This window comes from Gopherus flavomarginatus, chromosome 2, assembly GCF_025201925.1.
Source record: "Gopherus flavomarginatus isolate rGopFla2 chromosome 2, rGopFla2.mat.asm, whole genome shotgun sequence".
Classification (NCBI taxonomy): domain Eukaryota; kingdom Metazoa; phylum Chordata; order Testudines; family Testudinidae; genus Gopherus; species Gopherus flavomarginatus.
In genome coordinates, this window is record NC_066618.1 from 275,507,715 (window position 1) to 275,532,569 (window position 24,855).

The following is a 24,855-nucleotide window of genomic DNA, read 5'->3' on the forward strand; positions in this document are numbered from 1 at the left end:
GCTGGGAGTGTAGGGGGGAGATGATGGGCGGCTACTGATATATTACTGTGGCTCTTTGGCAATGTACATTGGTAAATTCTGGCTCCTTCTCAGGCTCAGGTTGGCCACCCCTGTCCTAAAGTTTTGTCTAAGATGATTTTTCAGTTCATCTGAACCAAGTCATACATTTACCGTATTCTTCCCTAAACCACATGCAAATTTGAATGAGAAGCAACTTCATTTGCTGGATATCAGTCAATATGTGGAGTTTTATATGGATAGGACCAGACCTTTCTGTTCTTCACCTCACCTTTTGGTCTCCTGTGAGGGTCAAATGAAAGGTCAGGCAAACTTTGTGCAGATAGTCTCCAGGTGGATAACTTCCTGCATCATGACAGCATATGAAGTAGCTCAGACTACATCTCCACAGAGATTACAAGATCATTCCACAAGAGTCCAAGCAATGTTAATAGCACTCCTAAGTGATGTTTCAATAATGGACATTTGCAGAGTGACAGCTTGGTTCTCTCAACATGCTTTTACCAAGCACTATGTCATTACTGTTGTGTCTAGATCAGATGTAAACTTTGGGAAGGCTGTCCTGTCCTGCAGTCATTTAAACAGACCCCAAGACTCTATGAGTACTGCTTGTGAGTCACCTAAGTGGAATATATATTTGCATCCACCTCAAGAAGAAAAATCGTTATTTACCTGTACTGTAACAGTTGTTCTTTGAGATGTGGGTGAAGATGTGTCGTGGAATACCCTGCACCCTCAGTCCCCTCCACACTGCAGTCTCTACCGTGGATGTTTGGTGCAAAGGAATTTAGCAACATCAGGGCGATACTGCCCTACAATAGCCATGGGAGGGGTGAATGGCACAAGGTCTGAGTGCTGCCCCATGAGCACTGCTAGGCAAAGTTGTCCAACTTCAGTGCACTGGACATACACACAATAAGTAGGATGTACATCTGCACCCACAGCTTGAAGAACAACAATCACAGTATAGGTAAATAACCATCTTTGATAGTGGATCACAAGTTGCATATGCATCAGCAATGTTACTCAGTAGCAAAAAGGCTAATATTCTGGGAGGCATTAATAGGAGTGTCAGATGTAAGGCATGGAAGGTGTTTGTCCCACTCGGCACAAATGAAGCATCAGCTGAGGTCCAATTCTGGGAGCCACACCTTAGGAAAGATGTGAACAAACTGGAGAGAGTCCAGAAGAGCAATGAAAATGATAGAAGGTTTAGAAAATTTGACATATGAGAAAAGGTTAAAAAAAACCAGGGCATTTTTAGTCTTGAGAAAATAAGACTATGTATGGGGAAACCTGATAATTGTTTCAAATACATTAAGAGCTGTTATAAAGAGGATGATGATGATCAATTATTTTCCAGGTCCACCAAAGGTAGGACAAGAAGTAATGGGCTTAATCTGCAGCAACAGAGAGCTAAATTAGAAATTAGGAAAAACTTTCTGACTATACGGGTAGATAATCCCTGGAACAGATTTCCAAGGGAGGTTGTAGAATCTGCATCATTGGAGGTTTTAAAGAACAGGTTAGACAAACACCTGCAGGGATATTTGATCCTGCCTCAGCCTAATGGGCTGGACTAGATGACCTCTCAAGGTCCCTTACTGCCCTACATTTATACGTTTCTTATATTGGCAGCTCTCTCCTGCTCCCTATCACGGGAAAATTCTGCATTTGGAAAAGGCTGGACTTGCAAATTGAGAGCACAGTACAAGGGTAAATTGTTATGGACCTTTCCATTGGTAAAACTACACACAACATTATTAGGTGCACATGGGCAGGGCACTTGAGGCCTCCAACATAGTACAGCAGGGTAACTTCAGGCATCTTGAGACACCCATGGTACCCACATTGGAATGCATCTAACCCTGTTCTGAATTGTGTTAAAGGACATGATAATAACACAACTGACTAGCTGCATCTGAACCTATTTGCCTACTTAGGCTTAACACCTTTAAAAAGGGTAGGTTACTTTCAGAAGAGGAGGGTTGTGTTGTCTGAAAATAGGGTAGAAAATTCTGAAGACATATAGAAAGTACTGAGTTTGGATTCTGTTTATTATTTGTGATGCAGCTAGAGACTTTTGCATAGATAGTGTCAATGTGGGTCAATCCAGAATCCCTGAAATGACACCCAACTTGCAGTGGAATGATTTGTGGTCAAACCTGTTCCTTCAGTGACTTTTTTCTCTCTTATCATTCTATTCCCTAGTTTTACTGCATGTAGCCTTAGCGCATTGGAAGGCTACCAGCAGCTTTTACTTCTTCATTGGCAAGATGATAGCTTCTTGGATGTGAGTTATTAAATTAAAATGTCTGTATTCTTATTATTATGCTGCATTACCTTCTATAATTCTCACATCTTTTGTTCTAAATTAGGCCACTCCATCATCCTTATCCAGCTATCCCTAGGCCCTCCTTTACCTATTCTCCTTTGTGCTTTGAAATACATGATCTCTGGATTGTACACTACTCGAGGAAGGATTGTCTTTGCTGTGTTTGCACAGTGTCCCGCACAATTGAGTGATACCATAATATAAATATTTACTACTACTAATATAAGCCCTCCTTTTTTAACAAGTTGTAAAGCTACCACTAAGGGGGGAAAAACAAAGAGACAAGTGCACCTTGGGATGAATGAATTATATGGTTGAAGGCACAAATAAGAGTGTAAGACAGAGAAGGGTTGCATATATGGGCAAGCAATTGAACAGAATGCAGAAAACTCACAGGACCAGATTTATAGCATTGGCAGAGGCTAGTTTTACATGCTCATTATTAACTGTTTTAAATGCTATTCAGGCTTTGCACACAAAATCTGATTCACTTGCAGCAAGGGTTGTGGAACCTGAAAATAAAAGAGACCATAAAATCCAAATTGATCGACAGTGAATAAATGGCAAATAATGTTATGAGAATGGGACTATAGGTGAAAAGGCATTTCATGCCACTCTTAGTGTGTGTGCCCTGGAGCAATGATGAGTCTAACTAGGCAGTGAGAATGTGAACTACCCATGCAATCCACTCATGGATACCAAATCCTCAAAAGACAAGGCACTAGGGAACTGGACTGGGGTATACTAACCCTTTAAGGCCAGAGTGAGAAGTCTCAGGGGTCAGTCTACCTGTTTCTGGAGTTATAGGCCAGATAAAGACCAAGAGAATAACAGACACAGAGAGGGAAGAAATGGTCCCCAGGTAACAACTGGTGCCTGGAAAAACTCCAGGCTACTGTTCCTTTCAGGGCCTAGGACTTATAGCGTAAAGCAGGGCTGGCCTCCCCTCTCAGACAACCAAGACAAGCTCACTCTTACTTTCACTAACATTTTGCAGAATACCACAGGATGATAGTGATACTCACATTGCTGACTGCATCATCATTGCATGTCAGCAAGATCCTCCACTTTGTTTTAGGCCACCAAAATGCACACTGAATCACCACTTTGCACCTGCTGAGTTTGTAGTAGAACCACCAGCTATCAGGGTTTGTATATTTAGGCTAGAGCTTCATAAACCAGGGGAGAAGTGAGTATGCACGGTTTCAGAGTGTTCTGGTGCAAAGAGATAACATTATTAGCTATTATGTAGGGTAGGAAAGAGTGCCACTCTTGAAAACCCCGAGGTTCCTACAAATTCTTTGCTTGGCCATACTGCAAACATACAGAAACTGGCTAAAATGCTCCACTGAGGCCTGTATCTCATACAAACATAGAAATTGCCAATTTGCCATGTGGATCAGACCAAAGTTCCAGCTAGCCCAGTATCCTGCCTCTGACAGCAGTGAGTTAGTGCCAAATGCTTCAAAGGTAAAAGGACCCTACAGTGAGCAGTTATGAAAAATGCCTGCTCACAGATGTTTCTTCCTAACCTCAAGCATTTAGTAGTTGCCTTATGTCCTGTAGCATGAGGTCTTATATCCCTTCTACAATTTATCCTATGTAGCCCAACTGTGGATGTGCTCAGCCCCTATAAATGATTGTCTTTGGGGAGACAAGACTGTGGCAGTCAGCTCTTCAACATGATTCCTTTGGCCTACCAGCATAATCTGTTTGCATAGTGTTTGACTTTAGCCATCTTTTCCTCATCTGTTGTTCACCAGACACTAAGATAAACTGTGAAAAGGCCATGTCACCCAGTTAACAGACTTGTATGCTCGCTACGTATTATTGGCAGCTGAATCAGTGAAGTCTCACTATCCTTCCTAGTAGCTGCATGTAAACATTGAATTAGACAGGGGAGACTGGAACCCTGTGGTTCTGTTTAAAACACTTCCCTGTACGCAGCATTCAGTGATCAACTGTAAAGAATCCTGTGGAGGGATATTAGAGTATGAATATGGAAGTTTCCTCTTTATTCATGGAAAAGAAGAGATTGTCCACCAACACCTTAAACCTAATTGGGAAGGATATAGGGGCAGATGTGGAGACAGCTTTTTGCTAGATTTTCAGTGCAGCTCCTTAGGTAGAGAAATAAGAGAGATTTGATGCTGTGTGTGGTAGTTGGCAAAGACCATTGTACCCAGAGACACTGGGTGAACTAATGCCATGAATCAGTATGGATGTGAAGGAGGGACTGTCTGAGCTGGACACATTTGGCCAAAACAGACAGAGTAGTGTGTGTGTTTTCTGGTTTAAGCGGGGCTGCAGGGGGGTGTTCTGGTTCAAGCAGGGAAAGGTATGAGGTGGCTCCTGCTCCCTTGCATTAGCACAAAAGATCAGAAGGTGTAATCCTGAAAAGATTCAGAGAATTCCAGATCCCGCAGGCATCCCTATGTGTACAACCTAAAGTCTCCCAGCAAAGAGGGAATGAATTAAGTCCCTTGCAGAGAGGGAATGGTGTTTCTTTAGGCATTGGAGCTACATCTGCCAAGTGTTGAGCACCCAGGCATGGTGGGCATTTTTCATTTATTGTTAGTAACAGTGGGAGCCTGCTGGCCTGGAAATATATTCCTCTTATTTTTACACAGAGCCTCCACACAATCAATTTACGAAAGCAGCTTTTTATTTAGAAGTTGTTTTTATCTATATCTATATATAAACAAACATTGTCGGTAGTTTACATATTTAAGCCATTAATATAAGAGGGCACTCAGAAAACTTTTTTTACACAACTACTGACTTGACTATAGGAATCAAGTTTGATAGTTTAATCCTTAAATAGTTGTATAATCACTCTATACATCATAGAAAACATTATATTGCACAGCTTGGTTAATGGTAATATCTTTGTTAGGATCATTTGTGCTGTGCTTTGGCTAGGGGAATGTTTTTGAAAGAAAATTACTATTTATTTAGCCAGCCAGGTCAAAGCTCAATTAATCTGTTTCAAGAGGATGAGCAGCTTAGTTCTGGTGGCAAGTCTGTCCCTAGTAATCTTTACTGCTTTCTTTCCTCCTCTTAAAAACTGATCATGGTATTGTGAAAGTAGAATGAATTATATTGTAAAAATAGAAAGGATTAAAGAAGTGCTGTCTGTACCTTTAAGCAAAATTGTTGAAATGCTGCAATCCAGGTGTCAGGAATACAGACATTAACATAGAACAATTGCACCATTTAAGGGCAATTGGTAAAGTATTAGCCTTACATCGATAAGAGTTAGTAAGGAAGTAGGATATCCATGCTGTGCCCCAGGTGAATTTTACTGTTTTGCTTTCTTTGTCCCTTTGTCTAATTCCCACTCTTTTATCTGTATAAATAAGATTGTTTGGGTCTTGCATGGCCACTCACATTATCTGGGTGTTATTGGCGGAGCGCTGCGCTAATAAAACAGAGTGGTCTGACAAATTGTAAGTCCTGATTCTAACTTTGGCCTGGTCTACACTACGCTGTTAAACCGATTTTAACAGTGTTAAATCGATTTATCGCTGCACCCGTCCACACTACACTGCTCTTTATATCGATTTAAAGGGCTCTTTAAATCTATTTCTGTACTCCTACAAAACGAGAGGAGTAACGCTAAAATCGATATTACTATATCGGATTAGGATTAGTGTGGACGCAAATCAACGTTATTGGCCTCATTATTTTACAGTAGCTACCCACAGTGCACCGCTCCAGAAATTGACGCTAGCCTCAGACCATGGACGGACACCACCGAATTAATATGCCTAGTGTGGACGAGCACAATCGACTTTATAATATCTGTTTTATAAAATCGGTTTAAGCTAATTCAAATTTATCCTGTAGTGTAGACGTAGCCTTAGACAGTATACAGTCTGACTCTGATATGTTACCAGAATGACAATCATCATAAATATCATACAGAAGACTGTACATGCCATCAGTATTAATATAGCACAAACACTTTAGCCCTGTACTCTGATCCAAACACACTGAATTAGTAAAAAGCCACTGGTGTATAAATGCACCCTTCTGGGTTTTCATGCAGTCATTATCAGAATCATTAGAACAACTCTATGATGATAATTGTGGAAACAGGAACTTTGATTTTTATCAAGCTAACACATGCAGAAACTTGACTGCCTTTACAAAGGAAGCAAACACTGGCATTGGTTCATTTTTCCACCATATGGAGACAAGTATATTTATTAGTACTCAAAGACATTTTTATCAGTACTTGGGGCACTCTGAATTTTAGTTTTCTAATGTGGTTGCATATTTTACCCTAAATGTTTCTCTACCTAGCCCTGTTCTTCAAAGAAGGTGATCAAGCAAGAAATTTGGGAATAGGAAGGGGGGGGGGGGTTCTTGACATTACATATTTATTATATAATTTTTCTGACAAGGAACACAATTTTTGGAGTAACAGCAAAGAGGATTCATACCCGACCCTGCTTCTTCCAGGTAGCATATTTTGATTTTCAACATACTAGCACTATCTCAGGCCTTGTCTGCATTCAATTATATCAATGTAAAGGTGTTTGAGGGCTTGTCTACATTTAAAAGACAACACTGATTAAGGTAGGGTATGAATTAAAAGTGTAATAATTGTTCTTAGAGGGTACACTAAGCAGAAACACAGCACTCAACCTCAAAGAGGAGTGTTCACACACAGTTAATGAGGAAAAACTCCATGTGTAATCAAATCTTTAAGCTTATACCCATGCAGGAAAGGGAAAACCCTATACTGTATAAAGCACTTTTATACTGGTATAAATGTGTCCACCACAGGTACTGTACCAGTATAATTACATTAAAAAAAAAATCACTCCTCATCTATTTATACTGGTTCGAAATCTGTACGTAGACCAGGCCTCGGAATGAGTTGCCAAAAACGGATAGTCTGTTATAGTAATATAATCTCACAGGAAAATGGGCAAGTTTAAAAGCTAAATCGTATTTGCCTTATTCACAAGAATAATGCTATTTAGCTGAGTCAGGTAGAAGAATCTGACCCTAAATTTTCAACCTAAAAAGAGATGAAAAATGACACTCTCAGTTACAACCTCTTGCATTAATTGGGGTCTTTCTTAAAGCCCCAGCTCTTAGAGTCATGGGAGTACACAGAATATCAGAGTTGGAAGGGACCTCAGGAGATCTAGTCTAATCCCCCTGCTCAAAGCAGGACCCATCCCCAGATTTTTACCCTAGTTCCCTAAATGGCCCCCTCAAGTACTGAACTCACAACCCTGGGTTTAGCAGACCAATGCTCAAACCACTGAGCTATCCCTCTGCCCCCAATCATGACAAATTCAGCTTTCATTTAAATAAGTGCATTTCTAGCCCTCAGTTGCAGAGAAAGGCATGAAACTGTGAAACTAGTGCACAAAAACCAGAGGGCCAATAAAAATAACTGCATTTTTTTTAAAAAAAAATCTCACAACTTTTAAGCCAATCATACTATCTGGCGAGGCGGATGTCTTTAAAAAAGTATTTGGATTTGGCAACACCCCAGCGCCGGGCACGAGGTGACGTTGCTCCCGGATCCCCAGCCCTAGATCCAGCCCACCAAGCGAAACGTTTCAGTTCTTCTCGGCGGCTGCTCCGTGGAGAGCAAAATCGAAGCAGCCTTCGAAGTTCACATTCACACCAGGCGTCCTGCCCGCCCCGGCGCCCCAGGGCAGGTCACTGCACACAAACCCGAGACACCGGGGTCTGGTCCGGCCCCAGTCCGCGTTTCTCGGCCAGCAAACACGTTAAGCCCCCAAAACCCCGCACGTACCCCCCGCCGGGACCGCTCTGACCGCGCAACACGCGTCGCGTCAGCGCCGCCAGCCGCGCGCCCCGCTCTCGCCTTCCCAGCCATGAGCCGCGCGCCGCGCCGCGCCCCTTCCTCTAGCGTCACTTCCCGCGCGGCCTCGCTTCCGTTTCTCTGCCCAGTCCTGTCATCTCCTTCCGCCTGGCCGTTTCCAGGGTAACTAGCCGCGCCGGTCGGAGACTCCTGTCGCCCGCCTCCCAGCGGGGGAGTCAGCCCGGCCCCCGTCCGGCGTAAGTAGCTCAGTACCCGGCCCTCAGCGACCTCCTCGGCGGAGAGGAGCCCCGCCCTTCTGCCTCCCCGCCGGGCGTAGAGCACTGCCCCTCCCCCACTGGGGTCAGGAATCCCCCCGCCCTCCCCGAAGTAGAGGGTTGCCCTTCACTCCCAGCGGTGCGGGACTGCCCCTCCCCCCAGGTCAGGAATCCCCCCCATCCTCAGAGGCTGCTCCTCTTTCCCTCCACCAGTCCCCAGCCAGGTGTTGGGACCCACAAGAGATCAGGATCAACACCCCCTCCCTCCCAGGACTGCTTTCCCCACAGGTGAGAAAGTCTCCCCTCCCTATGAAGTGGAAGACTAGCCCAACCCTCTCCTCCCCTCGAGCAGTGGCTCTCAACCGTTCCAGACTAATGTACCCCTTTAAGGAGTTTGATTTGTTGTGTCACCTCACTTAAAACTACTTGCTTACAAAATCAGACATAAAAATATAAAAGATCCACAGTACACTATTACTGAAAAATTGATTATGTTCTCATTTTTGTCATATTATTATAAATCAATTGGACTATAAATATTGTATGTACATTTCAGTGTATAGTGTATACAGCAGTATAAACAACTCATTGTCTGTATGAAATGTTAGTTTGTAGTGACTTTGATAGTGCTTTTTATGTAGCCAGTTGTAAAACTAGGCAAATATCTAGATGGCTTGGTGTACCTCCGTTCCCAGCCAATGGGATCTGTAGGAAGGGGCGTGGGCCTGCAGACAGTTGATGTAAACAAATCGTTTTGCGGCCCACCCGCGGGTTACCTGGATGGGCTGCAGGTTGCCCATCACTGACTCAGGAGTAAAGGACTGTGCCTCCTGCCTCCCCTGGAACTGACCCCTCCCACCCAGAAGCAGAAGCATAGGAGATTGGTCGCCTCCCAAGCCGAGCAGAATAGGAGACTGAGTCCCCACTTCAGTGCAAAGGACTTCCCGCCATGTTCCACATTACAGAGTCCGGTGACCTCAAAGTATGTTGCAGCCGGGAGGAAAGGATGGGGATTGATAACCCCCACACACTGAGTAGTTGAGCCCGTGTGTTCTCTCATCTTTTCCCACTAAGCTTCTGGTGGGCAACCCCTACTGCTTTGACATGTTGCCCAGACATCAAAACCATCTTCCTTGGGGTAAAAAGTTTTGGGCCTGCTTGCCTTTTTCTAGATGTTTGTACAGTGTGTGTAAAGCATCTAGAGTTCTAGAGAGGAACTTGATAAACCAAATGAAACAATACTTAGATATGGAATTTATTTTAAACTTTTATTACGCCTTTCATCCCAAAGCTGCTCATGGACTACATATACTGCCTGAAAAACCTTTCTGAGGTGGAGAGGACAGCAATTGGGCTGACATCAGTCATACAAGACAACAGTAGAAAGAAACGAATTTTGGCCAATGGTACTAGGACAAATTCCTACTTCTAGGAAAAGTGCCCTAGGCTCTTTCATGTCTACATAGAGTAGGTAGGACTCATCCAAATAATTCCTTTATAGTGTGAACTGCTTGGATATAAATTGCTAGAACTGAGTTCGTCCTACTGAGTTACAAACCTGTGGTTCAAGGAGGCTGAAGATATTTCAAACCTGATGTTTGAAAAACCAACCTATCTTTTGCCTGTTTAGTAATGTAGTTTGTTTTTCATGTTTGGGACTGGGGTGTCATGAGGAAAGGAAGAGTATAGTAACTGTACAGAGTTTTAACTGAGAATTCATGAACTATACTTCAACATCTCTTTCTCCCTGTCTGTGTGCAGCCTAATTTTGTGGGATTGATTGGAGTCAGACAATGTCCACTCCTCCTCTCGCTGGGGCAGGGATGCCTCCTGGAGCTTTCTCAGGACCACAGGCTCAAGCAGCCCGGGAAGTGAACACAGCTTCTCTCTGTCGCATTGGCCAAGAAACTGTGCAGGATATTGTATTTCGGACAATGGAAATCTTTCAGCTACTGCGGAATATGCAGGTGAGAAGCAGAAAGACCTTCCCTTTTCATTCTCTTCTGTTCCCTTCCCATCTCCTACCAAATAGCTGTTTAAAAAAAAAAAAAAAAGTAATACAGTTGGAGGTGATCAGGGACATCATAGCATGTGTAGAACGTGTTTTCAGTATTTGAAGGAGGTAGTTTAGCTTAGAGCAAATTCTTGACCAAACTGCTTTCAGGGGGTGAGGATATGTTGTCTGTATATTGCTGCTGGATTATTTCTGTAAATCTGTTCTTCCATCCTGGTTGCCTGAGCGTTGTGAATTAGAGAAACTCCTCATTTAGTGTACTGTGGGTACATTCTAAATGTAAGACTTTTGTCTTCATGTTTCTATTTTCTTTTAAGAAATAACAAAATTTGTTTGTATGTGAACTGCATTTCTGTATTCTTGCTGGCCTTTGGGGATTATTTTGCCAGAGATCTTTTGATCATCTGATTATAGAATAACATTTTCCATCCAAAACTGGGTGAAATTCTTAACGCTCTTTTTATACTCAGTAAGTGGTCCAAATAATCTTCAGTGTGAGGCTGGTTACTGAGTAAATTAACAAATAAATCCCAAGATGTAATTGTATTTGAATAATGGAATCTGAGAAGATGAATTGGAATATAATCCTTGTATTTGTTCCTGTGACTATGATTTTTTTTATTTAGTTGGAAGTTATATTATATTGTAATTTTTTATCTATACGTAGGTATTTATGTCAAAGATTATTGCTAAAGCATTTTGATACTGAGCTTGATAAAATCTCATAAAACTATAAGGTGGCATCCAATGTCACATCTTCTACATCTTGCATAAACTAGTTTAGGGTTGGGGTTAGGGTTAGGGTTGTCATAGCACTTGTTTTGGGAGGTGAAAGAAATAGTAGCGGCCAGATTCTTGTATCTGTGGGAAGAATCCAACAATCATTGAAGTAAATGGGAGTTGAGCAGAAGCATTTTTGAGTACAAGACAGAATTTGGCCAACAAAATGGAATAGCCTTTGTAAATTGATATATAACAGATTAAAATGTTATAGCTTGAGAATTATTGCATTTCTAAGAGGTTTTCCGGAACTGTGCATCATACTAGAGTTGCAAATTTTTTATTGAACAAGTTACTTTTTTAAAATCCAAATTTAACTATGAAGATGTCTCATTTGAGCTACTTCACTATATTTGAATAAAAGTAAAGTGAGAAATATTGTAAAATAACTGCAAGAAAAATATGTATCCTTAAGGCAATGGTTCCCAAACTAGGGTTCACAAAATGTTACTGGGAGTTCTCGGGGAAAAAATTCCCTAATGGCTGACAGCCGTCCCTAGGGACCTTGGGCAGCATGGGGTCAGCAGCCTGGAGACCCTGGACTTCCAAGAGCTAAGCAGTTCTAAGCAAGCCTATCTATCACACTGAGGAGATTTAAACTTCAAGACTCTTTATAAGAAATGGAAAGGGAGGTGGATTTTTTTTCTTTCTGTTTTTAAAATGAAATAGGCAGCTAGTATGGTTTTTAAAATTATTATGAAGAACAAGTTTAAGCTTTGTTGTAATGTGTGTTGTTTTCCTGGACTGCTCAAGACTTCAGTGCTTGTGTAGGAGGAACTCTTTGAGTTGGTTTCTTAAATACCTTCATGCTGTTTCACATCTGATACTCCTTGATGAAACATAGGAGCCTTGTCTTATAACAGGCTTATTCAAACTGATACAAGCTATGAAAATGAGATCTTGGAAGAGTGTTGCTGTTTTCATAATGTAATAAAAATACTGTAATGATAAATAATAATTAATAGTGTGTAATAAGCATGTCATAAAAACAAATTTTATACTTCCATGATCACTGCTTTTATAGTTTTTATTCAGGTAAAGGAGAAAATCCCTGGAAATATTCATTTTTAGGAGGGGGTTCACAAGACTTGACATTTTAGTGAAAGGGGTTCACAGGTTGTTAAAGTTTGGGAACCACTGCCTTAAGGGGTATTGCTTTGAGCAGTGACCAATACAGTTTGATTAGATATTGCAAATCCTCTATTATTGTAATGACATTTATATGATAAAATAAATAAATAAAATAAATTAATGGAGATATACCTATCTCCTAGAACTGGAAAGGACCCCGAAGGATCATCGAGTCCAGCCTCTTGCCTTCACTAGCAGGACCAAGTACTGATTTTGCCCCAGATCCCTAAGTGGGCCCGCTCAACGATTGAGCTCACAACTCTAGGTTTAGCAGGCCAATGCTCAAACCACTGAGCTATCCCTGCCCTTACTAAAAGTAAAGGTGAAAAAAGAATAATTTATTTGTGGACTAAATAAAAAAGTAGTACCGGTGTACAGGTTGTACACTGTTATTAACAGGACATAATCTAGTTGCTTGAAAATGTTCCTTAGATCAGAAAGGACGGATACAAAAAAATTGTCTGTGTAAATTATTTTTACAACATTTAAACAGAATGAAAGAAACCATGGCTTCTATGAAATTCAATACAATTAACATAGCCTTGATCTATTAAAACCCTTTAAGCTATAACTAGCAAATATATACAGTCTATCTTAGTTCTCTTTTCAACTCTTAAAGAAATGCTCATGCATTTGGTATAGCTTAATGAAGTAATTAACTTAGATATAGAGGAAATAATGTTATTGTTTAAAAATAAATATTTTCTGTGTTATGTAACAGTACTAAAGCCACGTCTCGGGATTTCATAGTGGAGTCTTTTTGTAGAAATTTATGACTGTATTTCCTTTCAATATTTGGTTTTATGGAAATCTACCTTAGCCTCTTATTTTCTCTTATTAACCACAGAAATGTGACACTGAGCCTAGTCTACACGACAAACTTATGTCAGTGGAACTACATTGCTCAGGAGTGTTGAAAATTCACACTCCTGAGTGTCCCAGTTATGCCAGCCTAACTCCTGGTATAGACAACGCTATGTCGATGGGAGGGCTTTTCCCATTCACATAGCTACCTCCTCTCAGGGAGGTGGAGTACCAATGCTGAGTGGAAAAGGTGTCCTGTTGGCAGGTAGCATTTTCATTAAGTGCTACAGCACTGCAAGTGTAGACAAGCCCTTAGTTCATCACTTTGATTCGTGACTGAGATGGCCACCTAGATGCATTGGCAGTAGAGATCTCTGACTATTCATGATTTAGCTTCAGTTACAGAATTCATATTTATAGTTGTGAGTACGATCACCTCCTGAATGAAAATAATAAAACAAATTCTTTCTCTCATTTCCATCAGTGGGGAAAACTTGAAAAGTAGAAGACATTTTGTTTTGTGATGAATGTGTATATGAGTCTGTGTAGAGAGCTTATTGTGGAAAAGCTAAGTTGATGAGGTGTATTTTGTATTAAGTTCTAATTTTGGAAGTCCTGTAAGAGTGAGTTCCATAGTCTAGATCCAGACTCCCGTTCTCTTGTCTGTGTCATAATCCTCCTCTCTTGGTAAACAGTTTCATGGTTCTAGTAGAATTTAGCTGTCAGTGGAGAGAGAAGTGATCTTAGGTAACAAATGTTAACCCCACAGAGAGCTTTGAAATTTAAAATTAAAGCTGGTCAAAATCTCAGAAAATTATTTCATCAAAATGCTGAATTTTCAAAAAGTTTCAGCCCTTTGTAAATTGGTCATAAACAGAAACAATAATTGAAAAAATTAGAAATATTTTTCCTAAAAATGTTGTTGAAACTTTCTTTTTTTTAATAACTAACTAAAATGAAATGAATACAGAATCCAATGCCTTTGCTAAGTGAGCAGACTGCTGCACTCTGCATTATGGAGCCTCTTTCCCTGACATAGTGAATATGTCTGGAGCATAAGAGTGTGGATTACTCTGGTCAGATCTAACCAGGAGTTAGATTGTTAGTTAGTTGTTTTTGCTGATACAGACTAACATGGCTACCACTCTGAAACTGGTCAGATCTGTGTTTGATACGAGAGAGTATCAATAGGAAAGATGCTAGCATTTGCAAAATGCTTTGAAGATATTAAATAATGAGCTATTGACCATATAAAGGTTCTGTTGATTACACAGGACTTGAGTTTGTTGATGTTTTTATATCAGTGATTTGGCATATAAAATCAGCAGATAAGGTGCAAATTTTTAATGTAAAGAAAGTGACTGGAACATCTATGACTGTTAGACGGAGAGAAGAGGTAAAAAATAGGCCTGTCAAGTGATTAAAAAGATAAATTGCGGTTAATTACACAATTAAAAAAATTAATCATGATTAGTCATGCTGTTAATAATAGAATGCTATTTATTTAAATATTTGTGGGTGTGTTCTACATTGTCAATTATATTAATTTAAATTACAACAGAATACAAAGTGTACAGGACTCACTTCATATTTATTTTTATTACTGTAAAAACAAAAGAAATAATATACTTTCAGTTCATCTAAAACAAGTACTGTAGTGCAATCTCTTTATCATGAAAGTTGAACTTACAAATGTAGAATTATGTACAAAAAATAACTGCATTCAAAAACAAAAAATGTTATGTTTTAGAACCTACAGGACCACTCAGTCCTACTTCAATCAATCATGCAGACAAACAAGTTTGGTTACAATTTGCAGGAGGTAATGCTGACCACTTCTTGTTTACAATGTCACCTGAAAGTGAGAACAAGCATTCGTATGACACTGTTATAGCAGGCGTCACAAGATATTTACGTGCCAAATGCGCTAAAGAGTCATATGTCCCTTCGTGCTTCAGCCACCATTCCAAGAACATGTGTCCATGCTGATGATGGGTTCTGCTCGATAACGATCCAAAGCAGAGCGGACCGACGCATGTTCATTTTCATCATCCAAGTGAGATGCCACCAGCAGAAGATTGGATTTTCTCTTTTGGTGGTTCGGGTTCTGTAGTTTCTGCATCGGAGTGTTGCTTTTTTAAGACTTCTGAAAGCATGCTCCACACCTTATCCCTCTCAGATTTTGAACGGCACTTCAGATACTTAAACTTTGCATCGAATGCTATAGCTATCTTTAGAAATCTCACATTGGTACCTTCCTTGCGTTCTGTCAAATCTGCTGTGAAAGTGTTCTTAAAACGAACACATGCTGGGTCATCAGCGAAGACAGCTATAACATGTAGTATATGGCAGAATGCAGGTAAAACAGAGCAGGAGACAAACAGTTCTCCCCGAAGGAGTTCAGTCACAAATTTAATTAATTCATTATCTTTTTTAAAAAGCATCATCAGCATGGAAGCATGTCCTGAGGGCTGGTGGCCAAAGCATGAAGGGGCATACAAATGTCTTGGTGGCACTGTAAATAAGAATCAGGCAGCAGTATGTCCCATAAATGTAAAGAAACTTGTTTGTCTTAGCGATTGGCTGAACAAGAAGTAGGACTCAGTCGACTTACAGGCTCTGAAGTTTTACATTATTTTGGTTTTGAGAGCAGTTATGTAACAAAAAAATCAACATTTGTAAGTTACACTTTCACAATAAAGAGATTGCACTGCAGTACTTGTATGAGGTGAATTGAAAGATACGATGTCTTCTATCATTTTTACAGTGCAAATATTTGTAATAAAAAATAACAAGATAAAGTGAGCACTGTATACTTTGTATTCTCTGTTGTAATAGAAATCAATATATTTGAAAATGTAGAAAAAACATCCAAAAATATTTAATAAATTTCAATTGGCATTTCTAGTCTATTGTTTAACAGTGTGATTAATCACTACTAACTTTTTTAATTGCAGTTAATTTTTTGAGTTAATTGCATGAGTTAACTGTGATTAATTGATAGCCCTAGTAAAAAAGAACTTATCATAAACACTTAATTTTAGTTGATGGGCTGGAAAGTTTGTTTTAGTAACTTGTTTGGTGTTTTTTTTTGTTTTGTTAACCATTTTCCTTTTTAAATTGTTTGGCTTTTTAAGCTACCAAATGGTGTTACTTATCATACTGGGACGTATCAAGACAGATTAACAAAGCTGCAAGAACATCTCCGTCAGCTATCAATACTCTTCAGGAAACTGAGATTAGTCTATGACAAATGCAATGAAAACTGTGCAGGGCTAGATCCTGTTCCCATAGAGGTAAGTATTTACTTTGATATGCATGATTCATGGGTCTGATTTTTATTGTTTATTTATGGTACACTAGCACCCATTCCTTCAGATTGCTTGTTATACTCTGCTGTTGTCTCTAATTTTAAACAAGACTGTAAACCACTGATCCCCAAACATTTTATTTTGTGGCCTTTCTTACCCATAATGGAACCTGTCCACCCCCTCCTCCCGGAACTATGGTTGGGAGCAGGACCTGAGGCAGAGTCAGGAGCTGGGACCAGGAGCAGAGCTGCAGTTGGGGGCCAAGAGCAGGGCAAGTGGCCAGGGCTGGGAGCCAAGGCCAGGACTGCAGATGGGGCCGCAGCTGGGAGTGAGGCCATGGCTAGGGCCCAAACTGAGACTGGGGGTAGAGTAGGGCTGGGTGGCACTCCCTCCCCACCCCCGAGGGCTGTCCCGGACCCCACCACATCGAATGTTCCTCTGCTTCCCCCCACAGGGGTGCGCCCACTAGTTTGGGGACCACTGCTGTAAACTCTGGGGACAGATTGTCATTTTTTGGAGCTGGTTGAAATTTTGGGGTTTTTTAATTAAAAAAATTTTTTTTAAAGAACTACATTTTTTTCATTTATATTGAATGAGGTTTTTTTTACTTTTGGGAGGATGAAAAATTTGAAACATTTTTTTAAATGAAATTACATTTCATTTCAGATTTTGGATTAGTCTTTGTCCAGTAGAAAAAAAGGAGAAAGGGTTTTTGTGGGAGAGAGAGACAAATCGGAAAAAAGCTTACTTTCTGTGTGTCTTTTTTTACACTTTTCCAGGGGAAAGAACTACATTGGGTGGGCGGGGGGGAGTTAGAGTGGAGATTTTTATCCACTACTTTCTCTCTCATTTTTTCTTTTTCTAATTATTTTCCAGTGGGGAAAAAGAGAGAGGAAGAATACTGGATGGAAAATCCTTTTTCCATTCAGCCAAAAGTAAAGAGAAAACCTGAGGAGTAACTCATTTTCTCTTGATTTTTTTAATCTTTGTCAAAACTACCTTTTTCTCTTTGAAATTTAGACATGCCCTACTTAATCTGAGTGTACTGTATAGCACAATGGAGCACCTATCCTCATTGGGCCTCCGGATACTATTGCTGCTGCTGTTACTACTACTATTACTACTAGATTTTTGGATTTTCGACAGTTTAATTTAAACATGGTGTTATATGTTTTTAAATGTTCACTAAACAGGGACAAAGACATATAGGAAATTTAGGATCAGACCTGTGGTCCATCTAGACCAGTCTCTGACAAGATTACCACCTGCTTAAGAGAAAAGTACATGAAACCCTGCAGCAGGCTGTTATGGGATAATCTGCTCCATGGCAAGTTTCCTCCCAATCACTGATAGATGGATTTAACTTATGCCCCATAGCATGTAGATTTATATCCTTCTTGGAGTTTATGGGATTTGAGGATTTTTTAAGCATTTCCTATAATATATCTGGATATTTTGTTATCCATATTAACGTCCAGTCCCTTTCTGACTCCTTCTAATCTCATGGCCTCAGTGATATCTTGTGCAGTGAGTTTCATTTTGCTTTTTGTGAAAGAAGTTTATTTTTATTGATTTTGAGTTTGCCACCTTTGAGTTTCATTTTGTTCCTCTTCTTGTGTATTGTGAGACAGAGTGAATAGAAGCTGAATCTATTAGACCAGTGGTTTTCAAACTTTTTTTCTGGCAACCCAGTTGAAGAAAATGTTGATGCCCATGACCCAGCAGAGCTGGGGATGAGGGGTTTGTGGTGTGGGAGGGGGCTCTGGGCTGGGGCAGAGGGTTGGGCTGTGGGAGGGAGTCAGTGCTCTGGGCTGGGGGTTCAGGCTCGGGTGGGGCTGGGGATGAGGGTTTTGGAGTGCAGGAGGGGGCTCTGGGTTTGGGGGGGCTCAGGGCTGGCTCAGGGGATTGGGGCATGAGTTGAGGTGCGAGGTTATCTCAGGCAGCTTCCAGTTAGCAGCTCCACAGGGGTGCTAAGGTAGACTTCCTGCCTGTCTTGGCACCACAGACTGTGCTACACCCCGGAAGCAGCCAGCATCAGGGCTGGCTCCTAGCCAGAGTCGCACAAGCGGCTCCACGCAGCTCTCACCTGCAGGAACCCCGACCCGCAGCTCCCATTGGCCGGGAATGCCGGTGTGCAGGGCAGGGACAGTGCATGGAGACCTGTGGCCCCCCAACCTAGGAGCCAGACCTGCTGATGTCCACCACTGGGGCACAGCGTTATGTCAGAACAGGTAGGAACTAGCCTGTCTTATCCGGGCAACACCGCCAACGGGACTTTTAATGGCCCGATTGGCAGTGCTGACCAGGACCGCCGTGGCCCAATGCCTTACATTCACGACCCGCAGTTTGAAAACCACTGAACTAGACCATTCACTATTTTGTGTCCCTTTGTCATATTCCCTCTTAGGGCCTTTAATTACCTTCTATTATGAAAGTGAAAAAATACCGCTGGTAAACACAGTATCTTGAAGAGGGGGAATTTGGGCTGAATATAGCAAAATGGTATTGCATTGGTGAATGCAGAGAAATTGTCCTCAGGTTCTAAAGGAAGTGTGTGTGTTAGGTCAAGCTCTCTTCCAGTTCCCAGACTCTATAACTAACATTCCATCAATAAAACTAGATTAAGAAAAGGTTGCGTAACCATAACTCTGTCGCCTTGTGCATTGCTTTTGATATAGTCTCTAATTACGTACTAAAACAATATTATGTTCTACCCTATTTTTTATATTAATTTAGCTCCCATCCTGCCACTGATTCCATCAGAACCAGTTGCAAGATTCTGGCTTTCGATTACGTGTGCTGCATCTTGAAAAAATTTTTTTTTTAATTTTTGCTATACTCTGTTTTCATTGGCAGTCTTTATTTACTTAAATGTTTTAAAATAAATCTCTCTTTAATTTATATACGTTAATATAGTTGGCTTCTTTCTACTGTGCAACTCCTTTTCAACCAACAGATCCATATGTGAGGCAATTAACTATGAAGCTGGCCTAGCTGCAAACGTTCTTTGCCTGAATTTCCTGAATGTTGAGTGCTTAACTGTTCAATTTGAATGTTCTTAGTCACTTTTATCAAAAAATTGCAGTAGGTTTAGAGATAAAAGAAATGTCATAGTGTAGTATATTTGGCTGCAAGCTACCAGAATGCCTTCTCCTTCCCCTGCAGGATAATGAAGGAAGCCCTCCTCCAGAGAACCTTAGTAGCTAAGTAGCTTCTGCCTTATAAGATGCAAATATTATAAGTCATGCACTTTCATTACATTTTCACTGTACAGCTTAGATAGACACATGTAGTTTGGCATTCGTTGGCTGTCCACTTTAAGAAGATTAATGAGAATTCCGTGCAAAATGTATTTCACATGCATGAAATTCAATTTTCAATGGGTTAAATCCGAACTTTTTTTCACTAGTGTATTCAAAGGTGGTAATTCTAAAATGAGGACTCCTACATACCAACTTTAAACTTCCTACCCGCATCCATTTTACTCCTAGAGTTGCATTTGATTTTTTTTTTTTAATTGGGAATGTCTGAGGAAGATGGGAGGTCCCACTCTTGTACTTTAAAATATATTTAATGTCTTTTCTCAACTTAAAAAAATAATAACCTCCCTTAAGCAGAGACCAATCCTGCAAAATTATGGTACAAAGGGTAAATGTTTCAGTAAATTATGAATGTCTGAAAATGGGTTAGGGTGGAAATTATCGTGCTATCTGAGGTATAACAGATATATTTGGACTGCATAAATATTTAGTATTCATGATTTCTCTTCCTTTCACAATCTCTCAGCATAAATGGTTCAGTTTCCAATGTAGCTAAATAACAAATGAATGTGAATTTGATTGAGAACCTATTCCCTAATCCTTAACCCTTGTCTTCTCCTTTCATGTTTCCAGTAATTACTAATCTTAGTTTTGTCTGTTCTCTGTTTACATTTAAGAGAATCTTATTCTACTAGCAGCTTCATCTTTTCTCAGTGCCTAATGTTTGAGGACTCAGACATTGTGTTGACATGTTTAAGGGTTCCAAATTCTCGACTTTGTTCAGAAATGGAAGTTTAAAGAAGCCAACAATGGACTGTGTGCCTTCATATACAGGTTTCATTAACTCTGAGATCTAATTCTAAGCTGTTGTAGGGTACTGCTTTTGAATCAGAGTAGTATTTTTTTGCTACTCAGAAAAATACTTTTGTCTGTATTTTTTATATGCAAATTGGTTGGATTTTCTTTTAAAGGAAGGATATGGGTGTTAAAATTCATTTAGGACTACTTCATCGGATTTGGGGTTCAGATTGTTTCTTTTTACAATAGCAGTTTGTAGGAAATGGTGAAACATGGGTTGTTTGATCTAATCACAGTGGAAAATATTTAAGACAAAACTCATTTTTGACATATTTTCCTGTTAAGATCTTTCTATTTAAATCAACCTATAATGGTCAAAAATACAAAGACATCATGATGTAGACTTCTTAAAATATTAAAGGCTAGATTTTGCCTGTTTGTAAACCACAGCCCATCTTGAGGCCTGCATAAAGTTTCAATGGTCCAAGCATAGGTCTGTGAGGCATTGTGCCTACTTGAAGCACAATACCCCTCCCTGGTGTACTGGAGGTGTGTGCTGGAGCCATTCTGTGGGCCTTTGTGTCGGGGTGGGCAGGGGTGGTTGAGTAAGCCATGTCACTACCACCTCCCTTTAGGGCAATTTTCACTTCCAGAGAAAGCCATGATGTCTTTGCTCTCTTATGCACCTATCCAAAGGCTAAGGACAATCTGGCACTAATATAGCACACCTGTAAAAAGAAACTTTCCTTCTTATCCTCTGTCTGCCTCTGTTCCTCTTTCCCCCTTCTCCCATACTCCTCCCCTCACCCTCTCCCCCCTCCCCCACACACAAAAGAAAACAAAGGAGTTGTTCAGATTAAGAACTCTGTATTTGTATATATTCCCATGCAGAGCTCCCATTGCCCACTGAAGGAGAGCTGAAGGGTTAGAATATTTTAAAATCTGCTTCCTGTGTTCCTTGATTCTATAAAAAATACTGTTTACAAGCTTCACAGTATTGAAATAATAATACTAAATAGTCCTTTACAAACATATGCTTCAGATCAGGAAACTTATTAAGATTTCTGTTTAATATATTTAAAGTATTGAGAGCAGAGGTTTATAACGGAAATGACATTGGCACTGAAATGCTTCATTTTGACTGTATTGCCATAAATGTAGATGAGAAGTTTATTTTGTCTGATGAGTTCCATAACTCTGGAGCATACTATGGTTCTCTTCAAATTTTTAGCATACATAGCAAAAACAGTTTTTACTTGAACTCTTAACATTTGGTTCACCTTCATAGCAACTTATTCCGTATGTTGAAGATGATGGATCCAAGAATGATGATCGTGGTGTTGCCAGCCAGCTTCGTTTTGCTAGTGAGGAAAGAAGGGAAATCATGGAAGTAAATAAGGTAACAAAGTTGAGATTGACTTGCATAACGCAGAAAATATGTCGCTTTGTCCATGTGAAGCTTGTATTACTAGATTGCTTCATAGAATGCAGTGTGTTTGCTCTTTGGCCCCAGGTGACAAATAGTTCAGTAGTAAACATTTCTTGTATATCAGGATTTCAGCATTCTCTGTCATTCAGCAATTTTTGATTTTGTTCTACTGGGTGATTGCAGAATTAAGGCACCCCAACAATGGAAACTAGGTTGTTCTCTACAGTGTTTCCTAGCCAGTGCTGTGAGATTTTCATAAATGAGGTACATTTGGGTTTGTACCTAGTAGTTCTGGTTAGTGTTTGGAGAGTAGATTGGGATGAGATCATTGTTGGGTTCTCTGCGGCTTTGAGGCTTCTCCAGGAATGGTGGATAGCAGAATGTATATACAATGTAAGATGTGAAAATATTATCAGAACTACGTTGTGGATTAATAATGAACTTTAGAGCTGCCACTCCAACACCTTTTATGAGTAATAAATTCCTTGTTTGAAGGGGGGGAAAAAGAGGGTCTGCTTTTTGTATTTTGAGAAATTGAAGAAGAGCTTTTCTTTTGTCAAGTGTAACCATTTATGGAACAGTAACTGGTTCAAGCACAATGCATCAGATATGCTAAAGATGTTACATTTTCAGTCTGAATGGCAGGTATAGTTACTAATTAAAATTTTATTCAAAACTAAAAGAAAAAAGACGAATTAGCATTTACTACAGTGTACAAAGGTTACTAAAATATACAGCATCACTAAAACACAAGTAGTTGGTCCTTCAAATTGTAAAATATAAAGATAGAATTAATTAAATATTTGAAGGGCTGGAATAGACGTATGTGTAAATACTAAGTAGAAAGCAGTACAGGTACATGTAAAATAGACAGAAAACAACTGAACAAAAGAAGTATCTAGATTCCAAGTAATTAAAATAAGTGGTAGAGAGAAATACCAGAAAATGCACTGAAAATATTTCTTTGATGTTTCAACTTCTCAATTCCCAATTAGAGAGGGACAGATATTACATAAAACCCTATATTTATTCACACATTCTATAGGCAAAAACATGGAGACAGCATGTGAATTGAGAGAAAAGCAGCTGAAAGCTTTCCTGTTGTATTTTATCTTATATGTTTGATGTAGTGGGATTGTATATATTGAATCCTGTATAATGTTATACTGTGAATCTATGCACATTTATTTGTAATCTTTAACTGTTAATAAACATAAACTGTCTGTATTTACTGTGTTTTTGATAGTTTTATAACATGTTTTTAACCTTGTTGTTTTACTTGTATGCAAATTTGTTTTTTAAACCTCCTTGGCATGATCTTGTGGAATTTCATAAATGTTTACCCTTTCTTTTAACAAAATAAGTTAATAATAATAGAAATGTAGGACTGGAAAGGATCTCAATAGGTCATCTAGTCCAGTCCCCTACACTGAGGCAGAACTAAGTACTATATCTAGATTTCCCTGACAGGTGTTTGTTTAACCTGTCCTTAAAAACCTCTAATGACAGAGATTCCACAACGTCCCTAGGTAATTTGTTCCAGTGCTTAACTACCATTATATTTAGGAAGTCTTTCCTAATGTCTAACCTAAATCTCCCTTGCTGCAATTTAACCCCATTACTTCTTATCCTGTCCTCAATGGATAATGAGAGCAATTTATCACCCTCTTCTTTATGACAATCTTTTATGTACTGGAAGACTGTTATCCTGTCCCCTCTCAAGTCTTCTGTTCTCCAGACAAACAAACCCAATTTTTTCAGTCTTTCCTTGTAGGTCATACTTTCTAGACATTTAGTCCCCTTTGTTGCTCTCCTCAGGACTTTCTCCAGTTTATGTACATCGAAGTGTGGATACAGTACTTGGACACAGTACTTCAGTTCTGAAGCCATATCAGTGCTGAATGGAAAAATTACATCCATTGTCTTGCTTGCAACACCTCTGTTAATACATTCCAGAATGATGTCTGCTTTTTTGCAGTGGAATTAAGTTGTTTACTCATATTTAGTTTGTGCTCCACTATAACACCCAGATTCTTTTTTTCAGTACTCCTTCCTAAACGGTCATTTCCCATTTTGTTTTTGTGCAGTTTATACTCGTAGGGCAGGGGTCGGCAACCTATGGCACGCGAGCCAATTTTTAATGGCATGCCAGAGCAGCGTGCCATTAAAAATCCTGCCCAGCCTGGCCCGGCCCGCTCTTCACCGCCCTGCGCCCTGCCCTGTGGGGGCAGCGGACAGAAGCATAGGTGTGCACACTTGGTGTGCCCAAGCACTCCCTAATGCAGGGGTGGGCAAATGGCACCACTCTCCCAGCACAGCAAGCCGTGGGGTCCACGCTCCTGGGCTGGAGCACACAGCCGAGCGCGGCAAACCGTCGGTCCCTCCCCTGCCTTTCCCCCTCCCTTGGAGCCATGCCGCCGTGTGCGCAGCGCTCTGGGGACCGGGGCTGCACGCTCCCGTGGGGCAGTATTTGGCTCCGTGGGGAGGCAGACATGCTCCTCCCTCCTCTGGATCCATGTCGCTGAGCGCACAGCGCTCTGAGGGGCGGGGCTGCCCACTCCTGCGGGGCAGCGTGTCTGGCTCTGCGCGGAGCAGAACATGCTGCTAGGAGCCTCATGGTAAGGGGTCCAGGGTGGGGAGGGTTGGATAAGGGGAGGGAAGTCAGGGGACAGGGAGCAGGGTGGGTTGGATAGGGAGTGGGATCTCGAGCGGGGTGGTTAGGGGCAGGGAGTCTCTGGAGGGGGGGCAGTCAGGAAGCAGTGGGGGTTGGATGGGGCATGGGAGTCCCGGGGTCTGCAGAGAAGGAGCAGGGGCATGGCCTGGCATGCGGGGGTGGAATAGGGGCATATTCCCACCAGTCCCCTGTCCTGACCCCCCTCACACAGCCCCCAGCCGTGACCTCCCTC

At 40.7% G+C, this 24,855-nt stretch overlaps 1 protein-coding gene across 5 annotated transcripts in view; it reads left to right on the forward strand.

The window, feature by feature from the left end:
* Positions 1-8,247: 8,247 nt before the first annotated feature.
* Positions 8,248-24,855, forward strand: part of MED30 (mediator complex subunit 30) — a 71,939-nt gene continuing 55,331 nt past the window's right edge. For 2 of the 5 annotated variants that reach the window (XM_050941405.1, XM_050941408.1), the window contains exons 1-4: positions 8,248-8,404; positions 10,184-10,389; positions 16,289-16,447; positions 21,809-21,919. In XM_050941405.1, coding sequence (XP_050797362.1) covers positions 10,216-10,389; positions 16,289-16,447; positions 21,809-21,919 — 444 coding nt within the window. In that variant the 5' untranslated portion in view covers positions 8,248-8,404; positions 10,184-10,215. Of the gene's footprint in view, positions 8,405-10,183; positions 10,390-16,288; positions 16,448-21,808; positions 21,920-22,994; positions 23,177-23,767; positions 24,575-24,855 lie in introns of those variants that run through there. The other 3 variants (XM_050941406.1, XM_050941407.1, XM_050941404.1) reach the window with 3 other exon arrangements.